The 27,188-nt window shown below is 47.0% G+C and overlaps 1 protein-coding gene and 1 pseudogene across 1 annotated transcript in view; one reads left to right on the plus strand and one right to left on the minus strand.

Annotated features, from left to right (window-relative positions):
• Window positions 1-27,188, minus strand: part of ALPK2 (alpha kinase 2) — an 86,180-nt gene that overhangs the window by 11,662 nt on the left and 47,330 nt on the right. The window contains exons 4-9 of the mRNA XM_068563491.1: window positions 25,036-25,163; window positions 24,900-24,935; window positions 20,827-21,101; window positions 19,226-19,314; window positions 7,663-7,880; window positions 2,114-2,162 (exon numbers count right to left, since the gene is read on the minus strand). Of these exons, the coding sequence (XP_068419592.1) occupies window positions 2,114-2,162; window positions 7,663-7,880; window positions 19,226-19,314; window positions 20,827-21,101; window positions 24,900-24,935; window positions 25,036-25,163 (795 nt within the window). The remainder of the gene's footprint in view (window positions 1-2,113; window positions 2,163-7,662; window positions 7,881-19,225; window positions 19,315-20,826; window positions 21,102-24,899; window positions 24,936-25,035; window positions 25,164-27,188) is intronic.
• Window positions 16,191-16,916, plus strand: LOC137776960 (developmental pluripotency-associated protein 4 pseudogene; annotated as a pseudogene).

Consider the following 27,188-nt stretch of genomic DNA (forward strand, 5'->3'; position numbering starts at 1 on the left):
GCCGATGGTCGGAAATAACCAGAAAGCTCAAGTAAATAAGTTGTTCCCAGCTATAGGAGAGTGACCTATATTAATCGTGCTATTTTATTGTCCGTGTTTCTGACACTTGGACATCTGGGGCTTTGCTGACCCTGGAGAGACTCCCCTTCCCAGGGTTAGCCAATTCCTAGAGATAGTAAATGACTGGCCTTCTAGAATGCCTCTCATATGCCAACTAACCAATCTGCAGCCCACTCCCACCACCTCCTCTATTGGGGTCTCACACTCTGGGCCACTATCCATCTGCCCTAATCACCCCAGGGCAGGTACCAGATGACCCCAGACAGCCGGACACCCCAGAGCCTGCTGGAACTTTTCAAACTAGTCAATTCCAAGCTTGCTTACCCAGCCCCACCTATTCCTTCCCTCAAAAACCACAGTAAAAGCTCTCATCCATGTTTTCCCCTCACTCCTTCTGCCTCCTGACTGACCCTGGTGCTTCCCCATGTGGCCCCCCATGGCCTGGCAAGCCCCCTCCTCTTGGGAACTGTGAATAACAAACTCTTTTCAGTGGCAATTGTCTCCTGATCTGTCAGCTTCATCATATCTGAACCATAAGAAAGCCTACTTTAACTGAAGTATAGTTGATGTACAATATTATATGTTACAGGTGTACAATATAGTGATTCACACTTTTTAAAGATTATACTCCATTTATAGTTATTATAAAATATTGGCTATATTCCCCATGTTATACAATATATCCTTGTAGCTTATTTTATACCTAATAGATTGTACCTCTTAATCCCCTACCCCATCTTGCCCCTCCCCCCTTCTCTCCCCCCACTGGTAACCACTAGTTTGTTCTCTACATCTGTGAGTCTGCTTCTTTTTTGTTATGTTCACTAGTTTGTTGTATTTTTTGGATTCCACATATAAGTGATACACAATGTCCTTCTGACTTATTTCACTTAGCATAATGCCAAGTCCATCCATGTTGCTGCAAATGGCAAAATTTCAATCTTTTTTTTATGGCTGAGTATTATTCCATTGTATATATATATACCACATCTTCTTTATCCATTCATCTGTTGATGGACACTTAGGTTGCTTCCATATCTTGGCAACTGTAAATGCTGCTGCTATGAACACTGGGGTGCATGTATCTTTTTGAATTAGCGGTTTTAATTTTTTTGGATATATACCCAGCAGTGGAATTTCTGGGACATATGGTAGTTCTATTTTTAGTTTGAGAAAACTCCATACTAAAACCTCCATTTTAAAACACACACCACCCCTTCTAAAAGTCACTTGCTTGCCCCGCCCCCCCCCCCCCATTTCTTCCTCCTTACAAACGGTCCTAGTACATGGGAAGAGCAGCAGTGGGAGAAAGCATGGTAGCTCCAACCTGGAGCTTTATTTTCACGAAGAACCTCAAATAGCCTGCTCTCTCCTCATTAGTGGTCAAGCAAAGCAGTGAGAAGAGCCAGTTTGTTCAAGAGATACCCCAGTAAAATGTTATTTTAGTGCTGTCCGGGCACACCCCACAGTGAGCAAAGCAACTCCCTATGCTAAATTAGGAAATCAATACCACTGACAACAACCATAGTCACTAAGCACAGCCCTTCCATAGCCATTTGCTCCTGTAATCAATCATCAACATGGGAGTCTGGGAGCCGCCTAAAATACTTTATAGTGAAAAGTATGGGGAAAATACATTAGAAATATGCAAACTGAATTCACTCAATTGCAAAAATAGAATTTTTAAAGAAGCTTCTAATAGTGAAGATATTAAATGTAGAAAAACGGAATATTCCTAGTTAAAAGGAGCCCCAATAATGCTGGCATTTTCCCCCCCAACCATGGCCCTCCTGTTAGTAATCAATCTTGAAATGTGTTCAGAATTCTTATTTGTTTCAAAGTTAGGAAACAAATGTGTTTCCCTGGAAGAACAAAGTCCATAAATATTTTAGGTAAGTGAGAGAAGTGAACTGAATTCATCCCAAGAACATCTGTCTTTCGCAGTTGGGACAAGAAATCTCCTCTGCCCACATCAGCCTAACAGCATCTGCCCCGTAGGTGTTTGGAAACCCAGAGATGAGTGATATGCACCTGACTTTTTTCTTCTACTCACCCTTTAGCCAATGTTGCTATGCCAACGTCAGTCAACTTCATTCCTACACCTATGGGAAGAGAGAGCAAAGACGGGATTGGTGTTACACGGGGCTCCTCAGAAAAGAGGGACCATCTATTCACAGGGAGGGGTAGCGTCAGCCCCATCATCATTTCCTTTCCTGCATAAACACATACTTTCTTCCTTGTTTCCATCAGCAGAAGCTGACAGCCTTTCAGACGTGCATCCAGCTTTACGGAACCATAATGGCAGGCAGGCAGGCTTCTGAGGCAGCCGGTCAGGGGAGCAAGAGGCGGGGCCTGCTGCCTCACAACACATGCCCTTTACAGCTCCGGAAACGAAAATGCTGTCCTCTGCCTGCCTGGTCCACTGCCTCTGCTGGAGGAGGGAGGCCTGTCACTTGTCCCAGGAGTTCTCTCCCCAGAAACGCTCTGATTTGGGCTTAGGCCTGCTCCGTGTTCTTCATCAAAAGCGGAAGCCCTTGTACAACAGAAGGTGGGGTGGGTGAGGGCTGGGCTGGCTAAGTTCAACAGTGAGAGAGTTCAAGGTGGCCTTTGTTCAGTTCAAGGCCAAACTCCAGACACACAATTTCCCATCTCCAGAAAGACGGCATCCCGATTCAGGATTGAAGGTTTTCTGGGTCGGCTTTAGACCCAGGGAAGCACTACTGAGTTATGTGTAGACTTTTAACCATCGGCCTGGAGATGTCACGCGCGGTCTAACCTTTTGATGCTTATCCCAACCTCTCTCCATTAAGCCATTGGAAGTTGCGGGATTGGGGGCGGGATACCCAATCAACAAAACAGCTGCCTGAGCTTCCCACGCTGGTCCCTAAAAACGCCATAGGCATTCCTGGTAGAATCCCAAGCACTCAGGAGTCTTTTTGCTTCTCCCCTCCCAGCAGGAGCAGATGGGAGAGTGGCTAAGGAACCAGGGATTCAAAGAGAATGAAAGTCCTACTGTCTTGCAAGGTGGGGAAGGGCAAGGTCGCTGTCACCTTCTGCAGTCGAAAAGCACCATCCTCTCTCACCCAGGTCTGGAGGAAGGCAATCCTCTCTGATGCCCAGAGCACGGACAGCCTCCGGCCTTTCCAGAATCTCCTTGCCAGACCAGCTACCATTTCTGCTCCTGCCTCTCTAGGGTCGCGGCTGTAGGCACTGGCTCCGACTCCGTGGACCGCTGCCTTAATCTCACCCGTGCCATCTAGTGACCAGCCTTTTACGGCAGGGCATGGGGTCCATGGTGCTATGCCACCTGAACCTCGCCTCCTCTTCTCTGGCCCCCGACTCTTGTCCCACCCGGGCCAGGCTGTGGTCACTATATTCCCCAAGGCCAGCCGGCGACTTGCTCACTGAAGGGCCTGGCGGCCCAGAAGCCAGACTGGGCTGTGGAAGAAGGAACCAGCATCCCTGGCAAAAGCCAACCCTGGGGGTCAGGCCTGATGGCAACCTAGTTCCATGGGTCTCCCTCATATGAGCACTGTTTTCTGAGGCTCAGAAAAGGACAGCTAGGGATTTCCCTGGTGGCGCAGTGGTTAAGAATCCGCCTGCCAATGCAGGGGACACGGGTTCGAGCCCTGGTCCGGGAAGATCCCACGTGCCGCGGAGCAACTAAGCCCCTGCGCCACAACTACTGGGGCTGCGAGCCACAACTACTGAGCCTGCACGCCGAGAGCCTGTGCTCCGCAACTAGAGAAGCCACTGCAATGAGAAGCCCGTGCTCCTCAAAGAGTAGCCCTGCTCCCTGAAACTAGAGAAAGCCCGTGTGCAGCAACGAAGATCCAATGCAGCCAAAAATAAATAAAATGAAATTAAAGAAAAGGACAGCTAAAGCGTTAATTTTCTGATTCAGCAATGTCTGCCTGGAGTGAGGCAAAAATACATGTCATGCTGCTGTTCAGACAGAAGCAAAGAGCCCTGCTTTTCTGCAGGGCACCTGGGAGCTAAATTAGACACAGCACTTTGGGGGAGCCAGTAAGCATTTTAAAAGCCTCTTTCACAGTTGGCAACTAATTCATCTCATTCTTTCAAAGCTGCTAACAACTAAAACACATGTAGAAATGCTTCACATAGTTTTTATGATAGGAACTGGGCTTTAAAAAAAAAAAAAAAAAAACGACTCCAAACTGCAAAAGCCCTCTTTGGACATGTTGTTTCGTGGAAAAGTTGTACTTAAAAAGTACAGCTCTAAGCCACATAGAAGTCCAATTTTAAAAGTCATTTGGCAAAAGGTCCTTGAGCTTGGGAATTGCTTTTCCTCAATTCTCACAATTACCAGCTGTCACTGATGTTTGGAAAAGTAGAATTTGATTTTCAAAAGGAAACTTCTCTCTTGGTTTTATAGTTTGCAAGCAATTCAACAAAGGTTACTAAGGGTCTCTATAGGATAATAATTTAGATTACAGTGTGCAGCTATTAAACCAAGTTGGGGATAATAGTCATCTACAGGTTGTTTCTGATGGAAGGCAGGAAGAAGGCAGTATTACAGTTTGTTCTCCAGAACTTGAGTTCTTGGGTTATTTGGGTGACAGCTTCTTAGGAAGCCCAGTGGTCTCTGGTGTGTGCAGATCTTAGGGCCAAATCACAGGCTCATCTTTCACCCCACTGACCTGCAGGACTCGCCACAATCCCATCAACAAGCCAAGGCAACCAGGGAGAGAATAACTTAAGAGTCTGAGAAAGTGAGACTTGAGCTTGGGTTTGTTTGGGATTTTTAAATCCTAATTCCAGTGTCTTAGTAAAATTATAAAATGTGGGGATCGCTTAGAGAATGGATGTGTTATCTTGTGCCACAGTGATGACGACAATAGTAAGATTCTTCCCAGCAGCAGCAGAGAGTAAATAAACACCCTTATGAAACACCATGCCAACACTTTCAACCACACACGTCATTTACGGGGAGATATAACGTTCTACTACAGCTGTTTACTAGTGCCTGGAAGCAAAATTAACCGTGCATGAAGCTCCGGGGTGTTGCTTTTCGGTAGATGAACTGTATTTAATGCAAAATTAACTCTGAAGGAGGAAAGATGGGGAAGTCTCAACAGTTGCACAGATAGTCTAATTAAAATAGCTGTCTGTTTAAGACCGTATTGTCTGTGTGTGGCAGCAAAGTCTCTTCAAAAGTGAGTGGATATGGCTGGCTTCAACTTGCAGATCAGCCTCCCCTGCAAGTCTGTAACATTGCACTTCCCAGCTGACCTCAGAGGATTCCCTCACAGGAGCCTTTGACATTAAGGGATACTTGGAAATCTTGCAAATTTGTAAATTTGAGTTTTAGTGGAAAGAGTTTGGGGTTCAGAGTCAGAAGCAGTGTTGGAGTCTTGGACCCCTCTTCTTCTTAGCTGAGTGAGCCGGGGATTAGATCATTAGCTCCCAGCCTCTGTTTTCTCATCTGTAAAATGGGGATCATAACATCTCTTTGGCAGGGTTATTACAAAGATTAAACAAAAAATAGGGAAAAATGAGTGCAGACAAAAACTGGTGAAATCCACGTAAGGTCTGTAGTCTTGTTAATTACATCGTGCCGATGTGAGTCTCCTGGTTTTGACAGTGTACTGTAGGTACGTAAGGTGTTACCATTAGGCAAAGCTGGGTGAAGGGTACATGGGGACCCCTCTGTACGTTTTGGCAATCTCTCATGCCTATGGTTATTTCAAAAGTTTTTAAAAATAGGGAACTCTTACTATGTGTCCATGCCGCGCTAAATGTCTTGCTATCTCATTTCATCCTCCCAACCACCCCACGTGGAAATTACTGAGGCACAGAGAGGTAAATGGTTTGCCCAAGGCTAACAGCTAGAAAGTGGAGGTGCAGAAAATAGAACCCACAGGCATTCTTGCTCTTCACCACCGTGCTGTATAGAGCTTGGGATTCTTATACCTGACAATGTCTGACATAAGTAGGTACTCAGTTATAGTTCAGATTTTTCTCTTAAAGCATTATTATTCGGAAAGGAAAAGGAATAGGAAAGCCCCTGTGGCAGAAACTGTTGGGACCCTGCCCATCACCCTCACCCTCACTCCTTCCATGCACACAGCTCTACGTCAAGGTACCACCACCAGCATCTCTTGGCCTGAGAACACGCTCTGATCACAGGCACCTGCTTTGCTCAGCGTGGCTTGCCCATGTGCAGGTGGCAAACGCAGGGGAGTTAACAGCCCCATCTGGAGCAGCCTGCTGCTGGTAACTAAAGGGAGTTGGAGTATAAATACCCCTGCTCCCTCACTCCTTGGGTGTGCTAATTCTGAGAAGTGTGTTCTGCCCAGCCTCCCCCAGTTTCCCCAGCAGGCATGAGCTTCAGTAATACACAGTGGTAACCGGGTATAAGGTACCCTATCGACTTTCTGTCCCTTCCCTGCCACACTCCCTCAGTCTCCTACCAGTGTTTCCTGGGATCCCCTCCCAAATATTTGCACTTGAACATTTGCGTGCAATAAAGGATTAACCTTGCCTAAATAAAGGATTGTTTTTGCCCAACTTTTTGGAGGTAACTGCTAAGCTCTGATAAGAGTGTCCAAAGACTGAATGTCAATATTATGACATAGTATGAGTGTGTTTCATGTTTGGTAATTGCAATCATTGTTGCTTTTGTTGTGGTCATCCATGTACAATGCTTGGTGTCAGTCTATTTATCTCTTGTAAAAATAAAATACAGTGTGTGTGTGTGGAAAAAAAAAAAAAAAAGAGTGTCCAGAGAGGCTAGAGGCAGAGGTCAGTCTCACGAGCAGGCAGTGATGGCTCCCTAATAAAATCTCTGAACACCAAGGCTCAGGGGAGCTCTCCTGGTTGGCAGTGCTTCCACATCACTGAGGGGAGAAGCACTGTCCCCATGGCTTCACCAGGAGGGGACAACTGGAAATTCCCACTGGTCTCTCCTGGACTCTTTCCCGTGTGTCTCTTCCCTTGGTTGATTTGAGTCTATCTTTTCACTATAATAAACCATAACCACGAACATAATGGCTTTCCTGAGTTCCGTGAGTCCCCCCAGGAAATTAATGAACTTGAGGGTGGTCTTGGGGAAGCCCCAGACTGCAACTTGTCTCAGGGCTGTCTCTGTGGGAAACCTAATTATGACATCCCTACTTCATACAACAAATGTATTCCCCAAAATGTGGGTATAAACTGAAAACATGCTGTAAATTCACCAGCGGAGCTTGACGTCTAAAGCAACTGTGAAAGATCCTTTCACCTATTAAGAATGAATTCTTACATTTTAATTTATCTTTTGGTCCATCTGGATTTTCATGTGTACATCTGAAATTTGTGCCTATTGAGGATATAGAGCGCCAGTTTTTGGTTACCTGTTGTAATGGGAAGGTGTTAATGGAATGAATTATTAAAATGTACTTTGTTACTCCATCGAGTGGGTCATTTCGGGCTCTTTTGTTGCTTTGTTTCTGATGAGACATTAGTAACGCTTTCTGCGGGTGAAGGTGCTTACAGTCTGTACCCAGCAGACCTCTCCCTCCGCCCGCCCCCCCCGCACCCCCCCAGGAACATCCCAGGCCCACAGCATCCCTGGAGCCCAGGCCGAGCCGCTCTCCTCACCCTGCATGTCCGTGACCAGGAGGCAGCCACTTGTTTTCTGGTAGACCCAGTGCTGGAAGGTGCAACATTTCTGACCAGCCTCCGATTCTCTTCTCAAGAAGTTTATCTCCTTCCCATCCCTGATGGAATACTTCACAAATTCTCCAATCAGCTCTTCCTCCACTGTGGCGTATGGGATATTGTTCTCAGGTCGATGGATAAGAAAAATAGGAATGATCCTGGAAGGGAAGAGAACATGGGCACGCATCGTGTTCTCAGATGGGAATAAAGATGGCGGGGATATTCTAGCCTGACCTGGAGGAGTAGGGAGCTGCAGGATAAATCCTTGGGTTCCATCAGCTGTAGACTAAAAATTCCCCCAATGACTGTTTAGTGGATAAAAGGATGTGTTCTTTTTATTTGTTCCTAGAGTTGGTGAGAAACTCCTCCTTGGGATGGAGTTTAATTGCTCATGTAGCAATGAATGTCTTCATTATAGGCATACCTCAATGACCCATTGGTCAGGTGACTAATATATCTATCCATCCAGTATCTATCCACCCTTCCATTCATCCTTCCTTTCAGTCAACAAATATGCATTCAGTGGCTTCTATGTGTCAGACACTCTTCCAGATACTGTTCCAGAAAACAGCAGTAAAGAGAAGAGGCTCTGCTCTCAAGGATCTTACATTTAAATGAAGGAGACAGACAATAAACAAACGTCTAGTGCTCGATGCTATATGAAAAAAAATAAAGCAGTGGAGAGGAGAGAGGTAGCACAGGGGGTGGAGGAGGGGTTGCGATTTTATTTAGGGAGGTCAGAGAAGGCCTTGATCGTAAAGAACATTTGAGCGGAGACCTGTAGGAGGTGGGCATGGAGAGAGCCATGAGGACGTCTGTGGAAGGAACATTCCAAGTAGAAGGAAGAGCAAAGGGAAGAGGCCCTGGGCAGGAGCATCTGGGGCGTGTTCAGACAGCAGCGAGGGGCCGATGTGGCTGGAGAGCATCGAGCAAGGGGAGCGTGGTGGTTTGCGTGAGGATGGGAGGAAACGGGGAGCTGGACCTTGGGGAGTCTGGGCCACTTGAGAAACTTTGCCCTTTGTACTGAGCAGGAAGAGAAGCCACTGGAGAGTTTTGGATACAGGAGTGACATGATCAAACTTGTGTGTGACAAGGATCACTCCACCACCCTGCACGGTACGGAGCGTGCAAGGGCAGACGCGGGACACAGGGAGGAGGCCACGTGAGAACGATGGCACCTGGAAGTGGAGAGGTGATCAGATCCTGCACTGACCCGTTCACCGTCACACCATCCTAGATGATTAACCCAAACCCGCTCTTCTCTCCTCAGACCGCCCACGCCTCCTCCCCAGCCTCACTCTCAGCCGAGGACCTTGCTTCCTGTTTGACTGTGAAACTGAAACAATGAGAAATTCTCACAGCTACACCCACCACGTATTCCTGCCTCCCAAGGTCAGTGCCCATGTCCTCTGCCTGCCCACCATCTACTATGGAGGAGCCCTCCTTGCTGCTACCTGAACCATCTCTCCACTGGTGCCCTGGATCCCAACCCCTCCCCGATGCTCGAGGATACTGTTCCAGGGATGGTTCCCCACTCTCCCTCCCACCAGGGTTTCCCCCTACAGACTCATTCCCAACGGCAACAGAGAGTAATAACTCTACTCAGCCTGTGGACCTCACAGCCCACCCCCACTACTGACTCACCGTTTACATCAAAACCCAAATCAGCTGTAGACTCACCGTCTCCAATCCCTTCCCTCCCATTCAGTCCTGAATCCACTCAAAGTGACTTTCCTGCTTAAAGAAGCCTCGGTCAAGGGCACCACAAGCACCATGTCGCTGAGTCTAATTGTCCCTTCTCAGCCCTCATCTTACTCGCCCTCAATGGCACTGGACACTGCATCACTCACTTCTTTTTAAGACACTTTCCCGTGGCTTCCAGAAACTCACTTCCTCTTGGTTTTCTTTCTGCTTCACTGGCTACTTCCTGTCTCCTTTCCTGGTTCCTCATTTCTCCCCAAACTTTACACCCTGGCACGCCCTGGGATAGCTCTTCTCACTCTGCACACGTTCCCTAGTGACCCTCCTTGTTTTAAATACAGTTCGTATGTCGGCAGTTTCCACATTTATATCTCCAGCCCAGACCTCTCCCCTGAACTTCCAACTCACATCTCCAGCTGCCTACTCTCCATCTACACTTGATGTCTAAAAGGCGTCTCAAATTTAACATGGCAGGACTGCCCTGGTGGCACAGTGGTTAAGGATCCGCCTGCCAATGCAGGGGACACGGGTTCAAGACCTGGTCCGGGAAGATCCCACATGCCACGGAGCAACTAAGCCTGAAAGCCACAACTACTGAGCCCACATGCCGCAACTACTGAGCCCACGTGCCGCAACTACTGAGCCCACGTGCCGCAACTACTGAAGCCCACGCGACTAGAGCCCGTGCTCCACAACAATAGAAGCCGCCACAATAGAAGCCCGCACACCGCAACGAAGAGTAGCCCCCGCTCACCGCAACTAGAGAAAGCCCACGCGCAGCAACGAAGCCCCAACGCAGCCAAAAAATAAATTAAAAAAAAAAAATTTAACATGGCAAAAAATGAACTAGTCATTTGCCTCCACCCCAACATCTGTAGAGTTGACTGGCAACTCTACCTTCGCATTCTTTCCCTTCAGCAAAAATCTGCTGAATAGCTTGTGCCAGGATCTCAAAGATTCAGGGGAGGGGAGACGAGAGACACAGTCCCTGCTTTCCAAGGGCAGTCGTTGGTGAGGTGCCCAGGGGAGGGACACCTAACCCCCAACTCCCAGCTAATAAAGACAGTCAGCAGCCAGGTGTGTGTGGCCTGAGTTGTGAAGACTAAGGAGGAATAAGCTGGCAGAGTGGGAGGCAAGAGGGAGAGGCCATCCAACAACTCCATCCCTGTGTTTGGCACCCACAGCTCAGTCTCCCTCCATCCACACCCACACAAGCCAGTCCAAGTCCCACCTCCTGGTCCTCTCTGCACCCTACCTGGCCTGGCCTGAAGCTTCCCCGACGCTTCTGAGTCCCACCCAGTGAGGCTCTGCCTCCCCCTCCCCCTTCCCAGATGCAGTTAGTCCAGCACCGAACAGACCTGGTGTCACAACTGCCCATTCCCTTTTGTCACCAGGTGAGGAATAAATTTCATGAGAGCTCGTGAAAGGATATACATGAATCCACCTCACCCACTACTCACCGCAGGAAAATACGTGTACAGCAGGGTCAGCACCCTGTTACCTAGGGAACAGATCCAGTCGGATGTCTGTTTTCATACAGCCCACAAGAATGGTTTTTACAAATGAGCATTTGCAATTGATTGGCTTTTAGGGAACACTAAATCTGAACCCCAAATGTAAGCAAAGTTACTTTAAAAAGTTAGCAAAATGCTACTTAAAAAGAAAGAATTCCATTCTTCTATTAGTAAACCTGTATAATTCATCAATAAAGATTTGTAGATATTGGTTTTCTTTATTGTTACATAAGCATCTACATAATAGCGTTGATTTTGCCTATGGACCAACACAGCCTAAAATAGTTACTATCTGGTCCTTTGCAGAAAGGGTTTGCCCACCCCCGGTCTCAAGTTTTGTCTTCTGTTGGTGAATTCTTTTGTTTCTTCCCTCTGCCTCAAGGTCACAAACATGTTCTTGTCTGCCCCCATCTTAAAAACAACCAGCGGGGCTTCCCTGGTGGCGCAGTGGTTGAGAATCTGCCTCCCAATGCGGGGGACACGGGTTCGAGCCCTGGTCTGGGAAGACCCCACGTGCCGCGGAGCGACTAGGCCCGTGAGCCACAATTACTGAGCCTGCGCGTCTGGAGCCTGTGCTCCACAGCAAGAGAGGCCGCGATAGTGAGAGGCCCGCGCACCGCGATGAAGAGTGGCCCCCGCTCGCCACAGCTGGAGAAAGCCCTCGCACAGAAACGAAGACCCAACACAGCCATAAATAAATAGATAAAATTAAAAAAAAAAAAAAAAAAACAACCAGCACCGCCCTTTCTTTGGGGGGACTTTGCCCTTAGATTTCATTCTGATTTTCCTTGTTTCCTTCACTTCTTGAAAGGGGCGCCTCCATTTGTATCCATGGCCTCAATTCCAATTCCCTCTTTGACCCATTAGCCCTCATCTTACAAAGTCCCCGCCTGCTGTGGTCAACCATTCTGATGGCCTCTAATTATTCCCCAGGATACTTCTGCAGCATCTGACAGTGTTTGTTTAATTTTTATTGGTGTATAGTTGGCTTACAATGTTGTGTTAGTTTCTGTTGTACAGCCAAGTGCATCAGTTATACATATACATATATCCACTCTCTTTAGATCCTTTTCCCATATAGGCCATAATAGAGGATTGACTAGAGTTCCCTGTCCAATACGGTAGGTCATTAATAGATAACTAATAAGCGTCTAACAGTGTTGACCCCTTTTTCCCTCCAGAATCACCCTCTTGCCTGGACTCTGGGGACAGTGCCCCCTCCTGACTCTTGTTCCTCTCATGTTGCCCCTGAGCATTTGCCGGCCCCTGCTCAGCACTGACTCCGACCCCTGCACGTTCGTGTTTCTCGAGCTTCCATCCTTGGTCCTTCCCTCTCCTTGTTCTATGCACTCTACCCAGGTAAGCCCACCACTTGCACAGTTGCAGTGATCATCTGTATGCAGATGCCCAGCAAACCAGCGCACTGCTTCCCTTCTCTTTCCGCTCCAGGCTTAGATGGCCGAATTGCTGCAGTCTGATGGGCCACAGAGACCACAAACCTCAGACTCAGCCTATGCAAAATTATTCACCTCGCCTTACACCTACATGAGTCTTCTCCCTGCCTTTACTGTCTTCAAGTGGCGGCATTGTCTACCCAGTCTCCCAAGTTCATAGTCAACCTTCTCTCCCTTTTTACTCCTTCCATGAAGTCTGGTTAAACACACCTACCTACCGAATGTCACGCAAGCCCATTCTTTCCTCTCAAACTCCCCATGGCCGTGGCTTAGTTCCACTGTCACTGCCTCTTTCTTGGGCGACAGAAACAACTTTCAGACTGGTCTCACCACGTCCAGCCTCTGGGCCTTGTCCTTGGACATCCATTGCTGACGGGCAGATAGCTCTAAGAGCCACATCCGCACAGAGGATTTTTAGGGCAATGAAACTATTCTGTATGATACATTATAGTTATCATACGTTATAGTGTCATTAGACATTTGTCCAAACCCACAGAATGTACAACCCTCACGTACACTGTGGACTTTGGGTGACGATGATGTGTCAATGTGGATTCAATTATAACAGATGTTCCCGTCTGCTGGGGGATGTTGGTAATGGGGGAGGCTGTGTATGTGTGGAGCCTGAGCGGATATGGGAAATCTGTCTCCTCCATTCAATTTTGCGTGAACCTAAAACTATTCCAAAGATTAAACTCTATTAAAAACAACAACAACGTGTCTGCTCCGTTGCTCAAGGCTCCCCTGCTGAAAGCTTCTGGTTAGCCCCTGTCTTCCTCTCGTCCCAATGCTCATTAGCTGAGCATTGAAAGTTCTTTGCATTCTGGCCCCCAACCTGCCTCTGGCCTCTTTCTCTGCCCCCCTTTTTTTCTACCCTGCCAGCGCTCTAGATTTACTGAGCATTTTCCATCTCCTTGAAAACCTTCTTTCACAGCTCTTCATTTCTTTCTTTGAACACGCTGTTCCCTTTGCTGGCAGTTCTCCACCCTTGCTCTCCATCTGGCAAACTCCTACTCATTCTTCAACACCCTCCTCCTCTTGGGAGCTTTTCCAGACCCCCTACCTCCTCCATGTCCCCATAACTCCTTGCACTTCATGCCACCACACTGGGTTTTGTCCTACATGCCTTGCACTCCCACTGGCTATGAGGGGCAAGAACCTATTGCATTTTCTTTGTATTCTTTAAGTGCCCATCACCTAGCATGGAACAAAGCCTGGCACACGGTAAATGCACAGCGTTTGGCAAAAATGAATGAATGTTTATATAGGACAAAGTTTCTCAGTCTCGGCATTATTGAACTTTGGGGTCAGATAATTCCTCATTGTGGGGCTGTCCTGTGCGTTATAGGATGTTTAGCAACAACTCTGGCCGCTTCTCACTAGAGGCCAGTAGCACCCCTCCCAGTCACAACCATTAAACTGATATAGGATCTGATCTGACAGACTTGTAGACAGTCAGAGAAGAGATCACCTAGTTAAGTGTTGATCACATAGATGTCATTTTCAAGGACTTAAAGTAGAAATCATGATAGCCACCCCAAGGAAAAGGTACGATGCTGATTTTTTGATGTTCATTAATGTAAAAAATACTTTTAATACAGATTATTTGTCAAATGGGTAAACAAATAGGTATAAGTCCCTAAGGCAGGCCCCTAACAACTGTCAATATATTTAAGGCTCAGAAAGTAGGCTTCTGGAAGGGTCTAAGTTCCAAAAAAAAAAAACAAACCATTAATGGTGTGACAGTCACCTGCATCCAGTGATGGCCACCTGGGTTGGGGAGGGGAACGGCTGGTATCATTTCTTTTAGTAGAACCACACAAAGAGCCCTATAATGAGAAGGCCTCAGAAGTGGCCCAGCTTTTGAGTCAGGATGTCTACAGGTAAAGATATAGAACAATTCTGCAACACTTAGTAACCAAATCCAAGCTTAGGAAAAGTCATGAGGGCAGCAGGGCTGGTGGCCTCCTTTCTCCCTTCAAAAATACTATCACAGACACTACCATCATTTCTCTGTCTTGGGGGACGTGGCTCCCCTTTTCCAGTGAGATGAGGGCGAAGGCCTCCTGCTTTGAAGGGAGGCTTGAGTTGGGCACCCCGGCCGGGTCTGCACTCACACCGCAGGGCGCTGCCTGCTTCCCCAGGGGTGAGAACAGAGCAGAGAGGATTCTTCCAGAGCACGGAGAGCACCCGGGCCTGTGCCGTTCCGCCCACATCCTGCCTTCTCCTGGGACTTCAGCTGGAGGCTACACACAGGTGTCAACTTGAGCCAAAGATTGTTGGGAAAACATTTTTACATTAAGCAGACAAAGAGGGAAGAAGGATACAAAATTCAAGTGAATTTTAAAGCCAGGGAAGGTAACATTTCAAAGAAACGACTCTGCAGGCAGATTACTTCAGACTAAGCCCCCAGAGCTTTTGAAGGGAACATATTGATCCTGGTCTGCCATTTACGAGTATTTCCTTGAGAAAATGTGAGAAGGATGCCTCCTTGCCTGCCCCATTTCAGAAGAGGAAAGGGCACCTCTCTTAGGGACAGATCTGGACCGGGACAATGTCCTTTGAGACACCAAGTGGCCGACCCTTCACACACCAACGTTCTCTGATTACTCATCACGGTGGGAGTCATTTCAAGCACTATTTCTGCTTCTAGGATGAAAGTGTTTGTGTCTTCTTTTATTAAAGTAATGTCAAGTATTAGCCAGGGGGCTGGTGGGCCCACCTGGGGCAGTGGGCCCTTCCCAGCACCCCTGAAATCAGCCTGGGGTGTCCCCAGCCTCCCTCTGACAACTTGGTCATTTCTGCAGGATTTGGGCCATCCAGATTGCCTCCTGAGGATGCCCTGAAGACAGCTGGCCACTGACCCTGCCGCAGGGCGAAAGGGTGTTCAGGGTTGACCTGGGTTCTTACTCATTCCGTAGCCCTAAAAACCAGAGATGGAGCTGGCCGTGACTCAGGGTGTTAACTAGGCATGGTCCCTGCCCAGGGGGATCCTTTGCACGAAGAACACCGAATCTACTGTCATTCACAAATTCAAAACCGGAAGCTGCCGGAGTGCGGAGGGTTTTCTCTTCTAGACCCACCCGCCCGTAAAAGGGAAGTGTAGGGCCAGCTTCGCGGTCTGGAAATAAACACATCCCCACCCCAGGCAGGCCAACCACCCAGCCCTGCGCCCTGGATCTGCAGAGGAGCCTGAGGCGTGGCGGGGACCAGCTGGCGGCCCTCCCTTGGCTCGCCGCTTGGGAGCCCTTTCCCTTCACGGGCTGCCTCCTTGCAGGGATCGTGCTGAGGCCCTCCCCGCTTTGTTCTGCCCCTCCCCTCACAGCCATCTGCCGAGTGGGCACGTCTCCGTGGGCCCTGCTCGTCCTCCCTGCTCAGTGGATCATCTAGAGGCTGACGGGTGGGCGTCCGAGTCACCCCCACCCCTACACAGACACACTCGCCCCCCGTGCCCTCTCCTCTCAAATCCTGCTCACTTACACCTTTGCTAACACGGTTTCAAGCACAGAGGCCTTTGAGAAAGCCGCGTGGATCTTGGGCCAGGGGCCATTTCAGAAGCAAGGAGAATCTTCATGCTCAGAAAGGAAGTCAAGGTTGGTAAAACGGAGAGAGCAAACGAGCAGGAGTGGAACTCTCACAGAGTCACAGGAAGAACACGCAAGCTGCAAATTCAAATCGATGTCAGCAGAAGCCGCAGAGGAACAGGGGCTTCTGGTGAAGCAAATACACAGGCCAACTCGGCAAAGGGGACCCAGAGAAATGATCTGTGAAAAATGACAAAGCTTCCTGTCCACAAAAGATGCCACAGTGTTGTGACAGCCTAAGACCTCAGAAGAAGACGTCCATACCTCCATTACCTTCTAACCTGCCCCCCCACCACCACCGTCAACCTGATTCACCAAGACGTTTTGCAGGCTTGGTGCCGTGATTACCACCGAGAACCAAAGGCCGGAAATGAGACGGACAGAAGCGACCCTGCGAACATGCTCGCTCTCCTCAAAAAAACATTTCTGCCACAGCAGAAGAGGCCAGGATCCTATCAGCATCCCGAAGATAAAAGATAGACAAGGGGGAACCGCCTCTGGAAAGTGCTGATAAAAAGATGTCTTTCGATGGGACCGATTCTCCTAAAGTGGCTGCTCATCCTGAGGAGGGGCACCCGCCCTTGAAGGACCTACTGCTCTAGAGGGAGTTAATACAATCATGTCAACTTCTGACCCAGAGGCTGTGCTTGCTTCCTGGAGCGGAATTGTAGCCGGGCCGGGAAGACGGACTCAGTGGGATCACAGGAGGCCTGTGTGGTCGGGTGGTGTGTGGCCCACGGGCGAAGTCTCCCTGCTCCCCCACTAGGGCTGGGCTCGTTATGGTTTCATGCCGGACAGCCTTGGGTTCTTGAAAAACCAAGGAGGGGGTCTGCACTCTTCTCCCTTCCTGCCGGCAGTTTTCCACCCCACACCTGGGGGACCACGTGCTGCGCCCTGAGTGTGCTCATAGGAATCAAGTATTAGCGAAAAGCCCGCGGTGAGGCTACACCACCCGGAGAAAGGGTTCAGCTATAATGATAGTTAACGATAGAGAAGTGACTACAATCCACTCCATGGTGCCCCTTGACAGCTGAACTGTGGGCCGCTCCACACTCTCCATGCTTCCTGCTTACAGGGGGCACAGCCTGGCCAGTTGCAGGGGGGGAAAAAAAGCCTGTGAACTGCCTGACAGGAAACCACAGTGGAAGTGGCTCTCTCTGCAAAGAGCCCCGGCCCTAAGAGGGCAGAGGAGGAAGGAGATGAGACATTTTACAAATATGAATTCATTGAATGGAATTAATTTACCTGAAAGGGCCTCCAGTAAGTTTCTACACTGGGGAAGACGGGGCTTATAGACGAAACTTGAAACTTGGTTATGTTCACCTTAACCAACATTCAAACCTATCATTGCCAGGAATGGTTCAAACAGAAATGTGTCTTCTGATGTGACACAGTATATCACTGACAACCTTCTTGCCAAAAAGATGTAATATGCATCGCTTCACAAGGAAGCAATCAGTCCTGATTATACTTGTGGCCCCGAATAATTAAGAGACCCCCTTGTTTGGGGTAGCAGTCTCTTAGACATAGCTATATGTAAATATTCAGAGCTATGCACTTAAGATGTCTATTTTTACTTTAAGTTTTATACATAATTTTTTAAGTGTCCTGGAATGAATGATAAGTTATAGTTCCTCTAGTAAAAAGGGTGGTTTTGGAATAATTGGGGAAATTTTAATATAGATTGGACATTAGGTGACACTATAGCAATGTTAAATGTGTTGGTTTTGATAGCTGTTGTGGTTATATAGGAATATATACAGAGAATCTACACAGAATCTGTAGAAAGGATATTGAATTAACTATTAACAATTGGTCAATGAGGTGCAGAATATACAGGTGTTGTACCAACTTTTGTGGTTTCAAAATTTTTAAGTTTAAAAAAAAAGAATGCTGTGTGTTTCCAGTATAGGATCCTGATTTTGGTTCAGTGAACATGGAATCAGGCACAGATGCGCTTTTTTGGACCCTTATCCCTCCATGTCCTGTCCTCGTCCATGAGTTCACAACTCCTCCCCCAGTAAGGAAGGAAATGTATTTGGATACCAAACATCCTCATCTGTCTCCAGGGCGGTGGCAGATTTGCTGGGAAGCTGATTAAACCCTTGTCCTTCACCCGCACAGACCCTTTCCAAGTCCCTGGACACATCTTGATATTCATAATTGTGTTCTTTTCCTTAGAAAAGCCCCCAAGTTGTGTATGAGTCAAGCTGCACAAAGCTTGGGTGTGCCCCTGCGGGAGGGCGCTGCGGTTCCGTGCCTGGTGGACTGATTACGGGTGGATTCTTCCTCCTCGAAGAGGAACTGAAGAGGACAGAGCAGGAACAGGGGGTTGGAGAAGCAAGAACAGGGCGAGTTCTCACGACAACCCAGTCCAGATTGCTGTCTTGGCGTACTTAAAAGAAAAGCAATTGAAAGTGGTTTTCTTTGCATTATGTTAATTTTTCTTGAAGTTGCTGAGAATTGTTTGTATACTAAGTATGTTAAGCATTTCTTGGGGAAGAGCAGCAAGCATTAGACTTTATACATGGTGTGCCCAACATACCACCTCAGGGTTTTTTTTTTTTTCCATTTCGTGAGTTAACAGAGATAATGCAGACAAGAGTTCCTTCCTTCTTTCCTCTCCTTTCCCAGTTTCTACTCATATGTAAATGACTGGTCTGTCTGAAGTTTCCAACGTGCACTGGCACAGCCCTTTCTCTTCCCATTTATGATCTCAACCAGATAAGCAGATCAGTAAATACGACCTCCAGACACCCCAACATGTGCTTGTGCCAATCGATGTTTAGTCAATGAGTGGATAAAAGTCAGTGTAGTTTTTACCTCTGTAGGGTTCCAGGAATCGGGTGCTATGCTCCTATGTTCCTGACCACCCAGCTTATTCTTCCCTGACACACCACCATATTTATTTTCATCATAGGACTCCTGTTCTCTTATATTTGTTTATGGTTTAGACAATGTAATACCCATGAGAGTAGATACATTTCCTATTTAACATGGTATATGCATTTATTTAATTATTCCATACATACATACATTTACTGAAATATCTAGCAAGTATTTTTCTGCAAGCCTCTGGTGACTCAGTGAAGAACAGGATAGCAGCTGTGTGTGCCCTCTTAGAGCTTACAGACAGACACCAGTTGAAACGCGTGTCCTACTGTTTCTTCTCACCCTCTCATCCCTCAGTGCCCCGCAAGTCCCCACCAAATTAGAGGGGCGGGGGGAAACAAGAGGGAATCATACTTACTCTGGCACTTCTCCAAAGCCTTCCAGAGGCTGTGCTTCAGCGGCATAGATCTTGGCATAGTATCTGGCGGTATTTTGAACGTAGCATTCCTAGATCACCCAAGTACATGGGAAAGCCCAGTGATTAGAAGAAATTCAGAGAGCATTGCCCGGTAAGGCTCAAATTTCCCAATATAGGTTAAGCCAATGGATTTCCAAACCCATCCCTTCGTTGGGGGCACAGAAGCAACAATGAATGTAGCCTACAGTTGGCCACTTGCAGAGGAGCTCTGAGACCTGAAGGAACCATCCGGGTGAAGGTCAAGTGGTCTCTAGGGCTAGGTGTCCCTGAACTATGAAATTTCTAGAACCCGCGTGGCTGAAGTTCACCCCTGAGCTAAGGGGACTGGTCCCTGGGCAGGATGTCAGATAGAGCACGGGGACTGTTGGATTTCCCATGAGCTATCCCATCTGAGGTTCTTCAAAGGTGTAACTTGAGTTGTAAGTAATGAACACCTTGCCAAGATTGTTGGCTTAGAAAAGCCCTACAGAGTGGAAAGCAGAATCCAGTTTGCTTTTCCTAAGTGGGAGTCTAGATGCTGGGGGATTTTCCATGACTGGGCCAGATGGCACTTGAAATGGAAGGAATATTCAGTGAAAGAGAAGAACAAAGAAGGATAGATTTGGAGGAGAAAGGAGTACAATTGGCAAAATCCTATGCTCAGAGAAGAGGGGCTGTCTTCATGAGTACCAAGTCCCACACGGCATTGCCACATCTGGAGTAACCGTGGAGGGACAGTGTTTGAGAGCACCCAGGAGACTCATCTGAGTCTAGCTTATTCGTTTTATAGGTTAAAAAAAAAAATTCAAAGGGCACCTAGTTTGTGAAAGAGCTAGACCCAGCTCTCCTGAAAGCTTGGCCAGCGCTGGCATAGAGTGAAATGCATGGATGGGGGGTGGGGGATGGGTGGAGATGCAGGGGGAAAAGCTCGTGTTTTCCTCCCCTCCCCTCTTGCCTCAAGGGTCCTACGACTCAGTAACATAGGAGGGAACTTAGCTAGAGACTTGGGTCAATCTCCCTTCATAGCTTACGGGTGGACATTGAACCTAACTCAGGAAGGCAGGAAACAGGACAAACGTTAACCCTTCTGAATATACCCCACCCTCCTTCCTCTTCCCTAAAACAAACTGAAACACTCCAGAAACTACCGTTGATTTTAGCTGTCCTTGAGGATCCTTGGGAATCGTGGCATCCAATGTAACTTGGACACCCCACTTCCCATGTCATTCTGAGTCCAGGCAGATTCAAACCCCCAGGGGTCTGATGGGGCTTCCTAGGAAGCATTCCTAAGAAGTGATCCCAGCCCAGGTAGGAACCGGTGAGGCGCCCCCAGACATAGACTGGTCCCAACTAGCTGGCACGAGGCCAAGAAATCACTCAGAGGCTGAGATGTGAGCTCCAGCATTTAGCCTTAACCTAGTGACTTCCTCATAAACATACCCCAGAGGGAGAGAGACACCCTCTTGGAGACACCCCCATCAATTCTGAGTCTGATTTTCATCTCAGGGTATCATGGGTCCGTCTCACACCTCAAGCAGCACTTTCAGGGCAGGTGGACCCACCTGGGCGGCGAGCTTGTAGTTCCTCTGGATGAGCTCATCATTGTTTCTGGTCCCGTAGGCAACGGCATTGTGCACCTTGAGCACACAGGCATGGCCGGGCTTGAAGACTGGTGTGAGGCCCTGCATCACTTTGCTGCGGAAGGCTTTCCGGTGGACCCCTTCCCCAAAGTGCAACTCCTCCGTGGCAATCTGACCGCGCAGACGGCCCCCGAAGTAGCTGTCACTGAGGAAGTCTCCTCTGAAGATGAGTTGGCTGAATTCAATCTCTTCATATACTAAAAATGTAACACAACTTCCGTTGGACAGAAACATCCCCCAGTCCTGCTCCTTGGCTAACGAGCATTCCCACACAGGGGCAATGACAAGGTTGACCTACAGAATTCTAAGAGGGGAAACCACGCTGACTCCCAACAGAGGCATAGCTCGAAGGGCAGATGGGGGAGATGGTTCACTGAGGACGTAGAAGATCAAGGTGAGGCCCCAGTGGATCGGATGAGAGGGAAACAGAACTGGGGAGACCAGGAAAAGAACTGTAGACAGATCCAGAAAACATGAACAGAATCATGCAAGGTGATTAAAGGCAAGTTGAAAAGACAGATGAAAGGTAGAAGAGGGAGGAAGTACCAGTTGTAAGACTGATCTGCTAGATCATTGATCTGCTGATCAGTGTTTCCCAATCTTTTTTTTCATTGTTGCCTTCTGCAAGGATTCTTTTTAGTCTTTTTCCCCCCAATTGCTCCACAGAAAATTTTAATACCACAGATGTACTGTGTATCTGGTATGGCTATCTGTGCTTAATACACAAAAATAAGTTTTCTTTTGCCTCCCCAAGACCCAATTTTGTCCTCTTGGAGGTGATACTGCCTCTGTTAAGAATGACTGTGGTAGTCCTAAGAAACAAGTGGGAAAAAACCAAAACAAGTAAAAAGAACTCCCTCTGAAGAGAAGTTGAAAAAAGGTAGAATCATTTTGGATCCACTTGTAAGAAGTACTGAGTTTTCTATCAGCTGTTTGAGTTGATTCTGCATGTGTTTCAGATGACAATCAATTCGATCAGAATGTTACATTTTAAACTAGAGATGACCAAGTCAGACTTCTGATTGGCTGAGAGAAGAAAGATGGCTTTCAATGAAATTAGATGGTTTAGATTTTTAAAAAACCACCTTCCACTCCTCAAAAGTCAACGAAAACTCATCTTTCTGAGATAGACATCATCTATCTGGTTGTGTGAAAATCCCACTTCACCTATTTAGAATATTTAGCAAAATATTTTTCTCTTTGAAAAATATTCTCAAATCATATGTTTTAAGGGCAGTCTATGACCAATGTGAGCAGTTAAAAGTATAAGGGAACAGACTATTCTTAAAGGGTATTGATTAGTGTCTAGACCTAGTTATTGTCAGAAAGAAAGGAGGCAGGTAGGGGATTTTCAAATAGAAAAAGTAGGTGAAAGTGTCAGTGAAAGAGTATTCAGAGAGTTGCTCCAAGGCAACTCTTTCACAAGGGCTAGCAGGAGGCTCCTGAAGACTAACCTATTTTGGGTTTAGAGAGAATGGGGGCAGAGGAACAGGAAAACAGGTAGGTAAATGGGACATTTTCCCAAATAAATTTTAAAGGAGATAGGATGAAGTCTGTGAAATAGCTAAGTAATAGAACGAAAAAGTTATAGAGAAGAGTATAGTTTAAGTTAAATTTTAGAATTAGGTAATGAAATGGAGAGGGAATGCTATTTATACAACCCAAATCTTAATTCTAGTTACATGATTGATTAACAATTTTGCCCCCAAGACCTCTGAAAGAATATAGGAAATGTTTTATGTATAGACACCAGAGCCCAATAAATCTGAGCTATATTTACCACATTGTTTTCCTTCAAAAGTCCCAAAGTTTCTAAAATTCAATTGTTCTTGAAAGTTAAAAGTTTGTGTATTTTAAAATTCAAATTTAATTAACTAAAGACAAAAGTTGTTCCAGACTCTCTGCTTAGTAATAGAAAGGAAAATGTTTTGTGCCGTACTGTATAGGGATGGGCGTATGTGTGGGGGTGAGTAATTTTCCCTAAGAAAAAATACACGACAAGCATGGACTCCACCATCCTCAATAATCCTGTCCATAATTTCCAGAAATGTCTACTTAACCAGGATAAAACAATGCAAGAAAAATACATCCTAGAATTTTTCTTTGAAAGGCACGTGTGCCATCATTAAGTTGTGCTAGCTTTATTTGAATCATTCATTTGGGGCTTCTATTAGATTTTTAGTTAGTGATCAACTTGTAAAATGTTATATGTTCCTCCTCTAGAGATTTAAATAAAATGTCTAGTGAGAGATTCCTCCAGATAAGAAAGGTGATAAAGCAGTCATTTGAAACTTCTTTATCTGAAGGTACACGGAAAGGCAGAGGAAGGTATGGCCTCCCCAGCCCAGTAAGCCACTGAAACTGGACCCCCAGTCTCATGGAGAAGCAGCTGGCAGAAGGTGATGTCTTCAGGGTCTAGACCCCAACCCAGTGGTGGGAGTCACAGGGCTACAATAGCGGTGACCAGTGCCTCATCCTCACTGGGGTCTCATTCCTGACTGGTAAAGCCTTGAGAAACGAGTCTCTGCAAACCTGAATTAACCAGGTCAGAGCAAGAATCTGGGATGGGATGCCAAGTAATGCTAAGAAGCTGATGAAACAGAGAAACCTTTCTTCCGAAGGTCATTTTGGTGTTTGATATAAGAAAGGACATTCTTTTGCATATTTAGATTCTTGGGGGGATGGGCACAGATACAGGGAAGGATTTTAAATTACACAAGTACATGACACACTAAGGACATGTAGCATTTGAATGGTTTGTGAAGAGTTGGTATTTAAGTCTGTTGTTTTGGATAAATATCACAGTATTTGCTAGACCATTTCTAAGTCGAGATCCCAGCTCCTCGCCTTTAATTACTAGACGATACTGCATCTTGATTATCTGTACTGTCTTGTTTTCACAGAGATTTCAGGGTTTTTATTTGCCTTAAAAGAAAATCAGCACATACAGTATACACTGGCAGTTGAAACTTGGCCATGATGAGAGTATTTGCACCACAGAAATTGGAAAACTGTACAAATCAGGGCCTCCCCAACCCCCTGGCAGGTTGTTAAAAGTTTGGCAGCAGATCACTGGGTGCGGATGGGCTCGTGTGTTGGGGATGGATAATCTTCCCCAAGAGGAAACACATGACCAGCACGGACTCAGTGGGTGGCCCAGAGGCAGCCTGAATGTTCAAGGGCAGCTGGTAGCTTGTTGCTACACCAGGAGTGGCACAAGTGCCAAAGGAAAGCACAGAAATCCATCTCCCATTTCCACTGGGATGCAAATGAATGGACTTATTCTCCTAGACGCCTGACTCTTTGGGAATCTGCTCAGCTAGTCAAATTGAAAAGTAAAACAATTGGAGAAACAAAACATGCTGTGTGACGTAGAGAACAAACGTAGGGACACCAAGCTGGGAAAGCGGGCGGGGGATGAGGGTGCGTGATGAATTGGGAGATTGGGATTGACATGTATACATTGATGTGTATAAAATTGATGACTAATAAGAACCTGCTGTATAAAAAAATAAATAAAATAAAATTCAAAAACAAAGATAAGAGATAACAAGTGTTGGTGAGAATGTGGAGAAAAGGAAACCCTTAAAGCAAACAAACAAACAAACAAACAAAACATGCTGTGTAAGTGCCAGAGGCTGAGAAACCCCATGCAGATGGGCTGGATGCAAGTCTGGTGCTTCACAGAGAAAGTCTAACCCCAAAAGTGCCCCTCCCCCCCCCCCCCCCCCCCCCCGCCGCCAACATGGTCCCAACAACTGCACAGTCTGATCTCTTTAATAATTCACTTCCGGACATTTGGAGCCTAATGCACTTATCACAGGCCCTGCAATCAGGTTGAAATAGCTTATGAATTGTCATTCGTTTCCCAGGCGTTCCTGAGCTCTCTCCTACTTGGATCAAAGAGTCAATGGGAATGTTGCTTCTACCATTGCCTATATTTCATGCTTTAGGATGCACCCATTTCCTCTGAGGTCCAGCTCAGGTTAGCTTACCTTTAACATCTGGGTGACTTGAAAGTTGTTTGAGAACTGGAAGATGACAGAGAAGAGAATGCCTTCAGTACAAATCAGCATTCTAAACTGGTAGGGGCTAGTGGTTTTCACTGGAAATGGCAACGCTGAGGTTTACCTTCTGTGGTGAGGTTAAATTCCGTAGTCACTTTCCCGTAACTGTTCTTGATGCAGCAAGAATAGAGGCCCTGGTCCTTCTGACTGGCTTGAAGGATGGCCAAGGACACAGTGGAGCTGTCTCCTGCTCTGCAGTGGGGGACATGAACGTGGGCATGCACCATCATTCTGAAGTTGCACTTTTCTAACAGGAGAAAGAAACTAACGCTTCCCTGCCCTCGTGAGTTCAGCCAACGGGCTGGCTGAAGGACGAGATCGTGATCAGCTGTGAAAGTTGACTTATTTGTAGGAGACGATCAGCATGATTTTGCTTCACATCCTCACTTCCATATGCAATATGAATGCACGGAAACACCTGGGAGGTTTGACTGCCATTAGTAGAGCAAAGAATGGAAAATGCGAATTCTGGGGGCTTTCGTTAACATTTCTGCTCAGAAGTCCTCAGTTGTGTTACTAATCCAGGTGTCCTGGACAAAAAAGGAAACCTGAAAGTTCCAAACCCAGACCCAGTAAGAGACAATAGAAAGGGGGTCTTTGTTGTATATAAGGACTCATGGGCTGAAGACTTTACTAGTGTGCTCCCCTAGCAAAGACCATCCGTCCATCTGCCCACCCAATCTTAAGTTCCAAGACTGTGCTCTAAATAGAAAAACGTGGTGGTGACGATGATGATGGTCATGGCTGATGTGTATTGAGCACTTGGTATGTGTCAGGCACTGTCCTCATCACTTTAAGGTCTCTTCCATGCCATCCTTGGAGCAATCTAACAAATACTATTACCGTCCTCAGTTCACAGAAGAGGAAACTGAGGCACACTGAGATTAAGCAAGTGGCCTAAGGTCACACAGCTGATAAGAGTAGACTCAGGACTTAAACCAAGATAGCCTGACTCTGGAACCCTCCTCTTGACTGTGATAAGCTGCCTCCAAGTGATCTGTGATCCCTGCCCTCAAGTCGGGGATAATTGGGATTAGAGTTAAAGCCACGATCTTTGTTCCAAAGTCTCAAACAGAAAATTTACTTTGCAGTCAAAAAAAATACTCAAATATTATTCTAGTTTTGTTCTCTATGGTGAATTTTGTTAGACATTCACCAAGGTCATGTGTGTGCAGTGTATGTTTTGGTTCGTTTCACAATTCAACAGCAAAATCCGTTCATCTCAGTTTCCATAGTCAACAGAAGTGTTCGTTATCGTTTAGCTTTTCAGTAGACTTCAAGCCTCCGATTTACACATGCCTCTTCTGGAATGTACCTGTGGCTTAAAACAAAGTCCACTAAATCATAATACTTCCTCCAAGCACATCCTGAATGTACGGCTGAAAGTGGACATGATCAAGCCCAGTTATAAGGGGAAGATTTCCTGGAAAGACTGCCAAATACCAAGAGTCACCGGGGGGGAGGGGAGGGGCGGGGGGCGTGCAGTATCCTCCTCTAGTGGCCTGTTGATCAGCACAGGGTTTGTGTCCCTGAAAGGGGCAGTCGAGATCAGCCAGAAAGGCTGGCGGCTGAACTAGAATGGTCCCGTGACAAGTTCCTGCCGGCCAAGAAATCCTGATGCTCGGCACAGAATCTCGGAGGCCTTTTTCTGTCTTGGCCCACAGAGGCCTTCTTCTAGGAGGGGTAGCTGAGGAGTCACAAAGACCTGGATTCAAATCCTGAGCTGAGCTCTGGTCTCTCACCCTCAGTTTCCTTGTCTGGGAAAGAGGAAAGAGCAAGATCCCCTCCTGGGTGTGCAAGAGGAGCAACTGACACCTGGCACGTGAAGCCTGACTGAAGGGTCTAGTCTGGGGAGTGGCCACGAGCCACCAGCGGGGGTCAGCTGCTGTGTGCCCAGTACCGGGGGATTTGGTGATGGGGAAAAAGGCACAGTCTTCACCCGTGAGGGTCTTCCAGTCTGGGGGGGAGATGATAGACAAACAGAAAATACCCATACAAACTGTGAGAAGTGAAAAGAAGTGGTCTTGCACCTTTTTGAATCAATAGGGGAAAAGCTCAGTTTCACATCCTGTTACCCTGTAAGGGACACAGGTTTTCGCCTTTAAGGGAAGGAATGGCCAAATGCACAAAGGGCCAAACAGGAGTGGAGCTTAGCTGGGGAGACAAGTGCAAGCAAAAGAAGCTCCAAGTGTGACCAGAGTTAACACAGCCAAGAAC

The sequence above is a fragment of the Eschrichtius robustus genome, chromosome 14 (genome assembly GCF_028021215.1).
Source record: "Eschrichtius robustus isolate mEscRob2 chromosome 14, mEscRob2.pri, whole genome shotgun sequence".
Lineage (NCBI taxonomy): Eukaryota > Metazoa > Chordata > Mammalia > Artiodactyla > Eschrichtiidae > Eschrichtius > Eschrichtius robustus.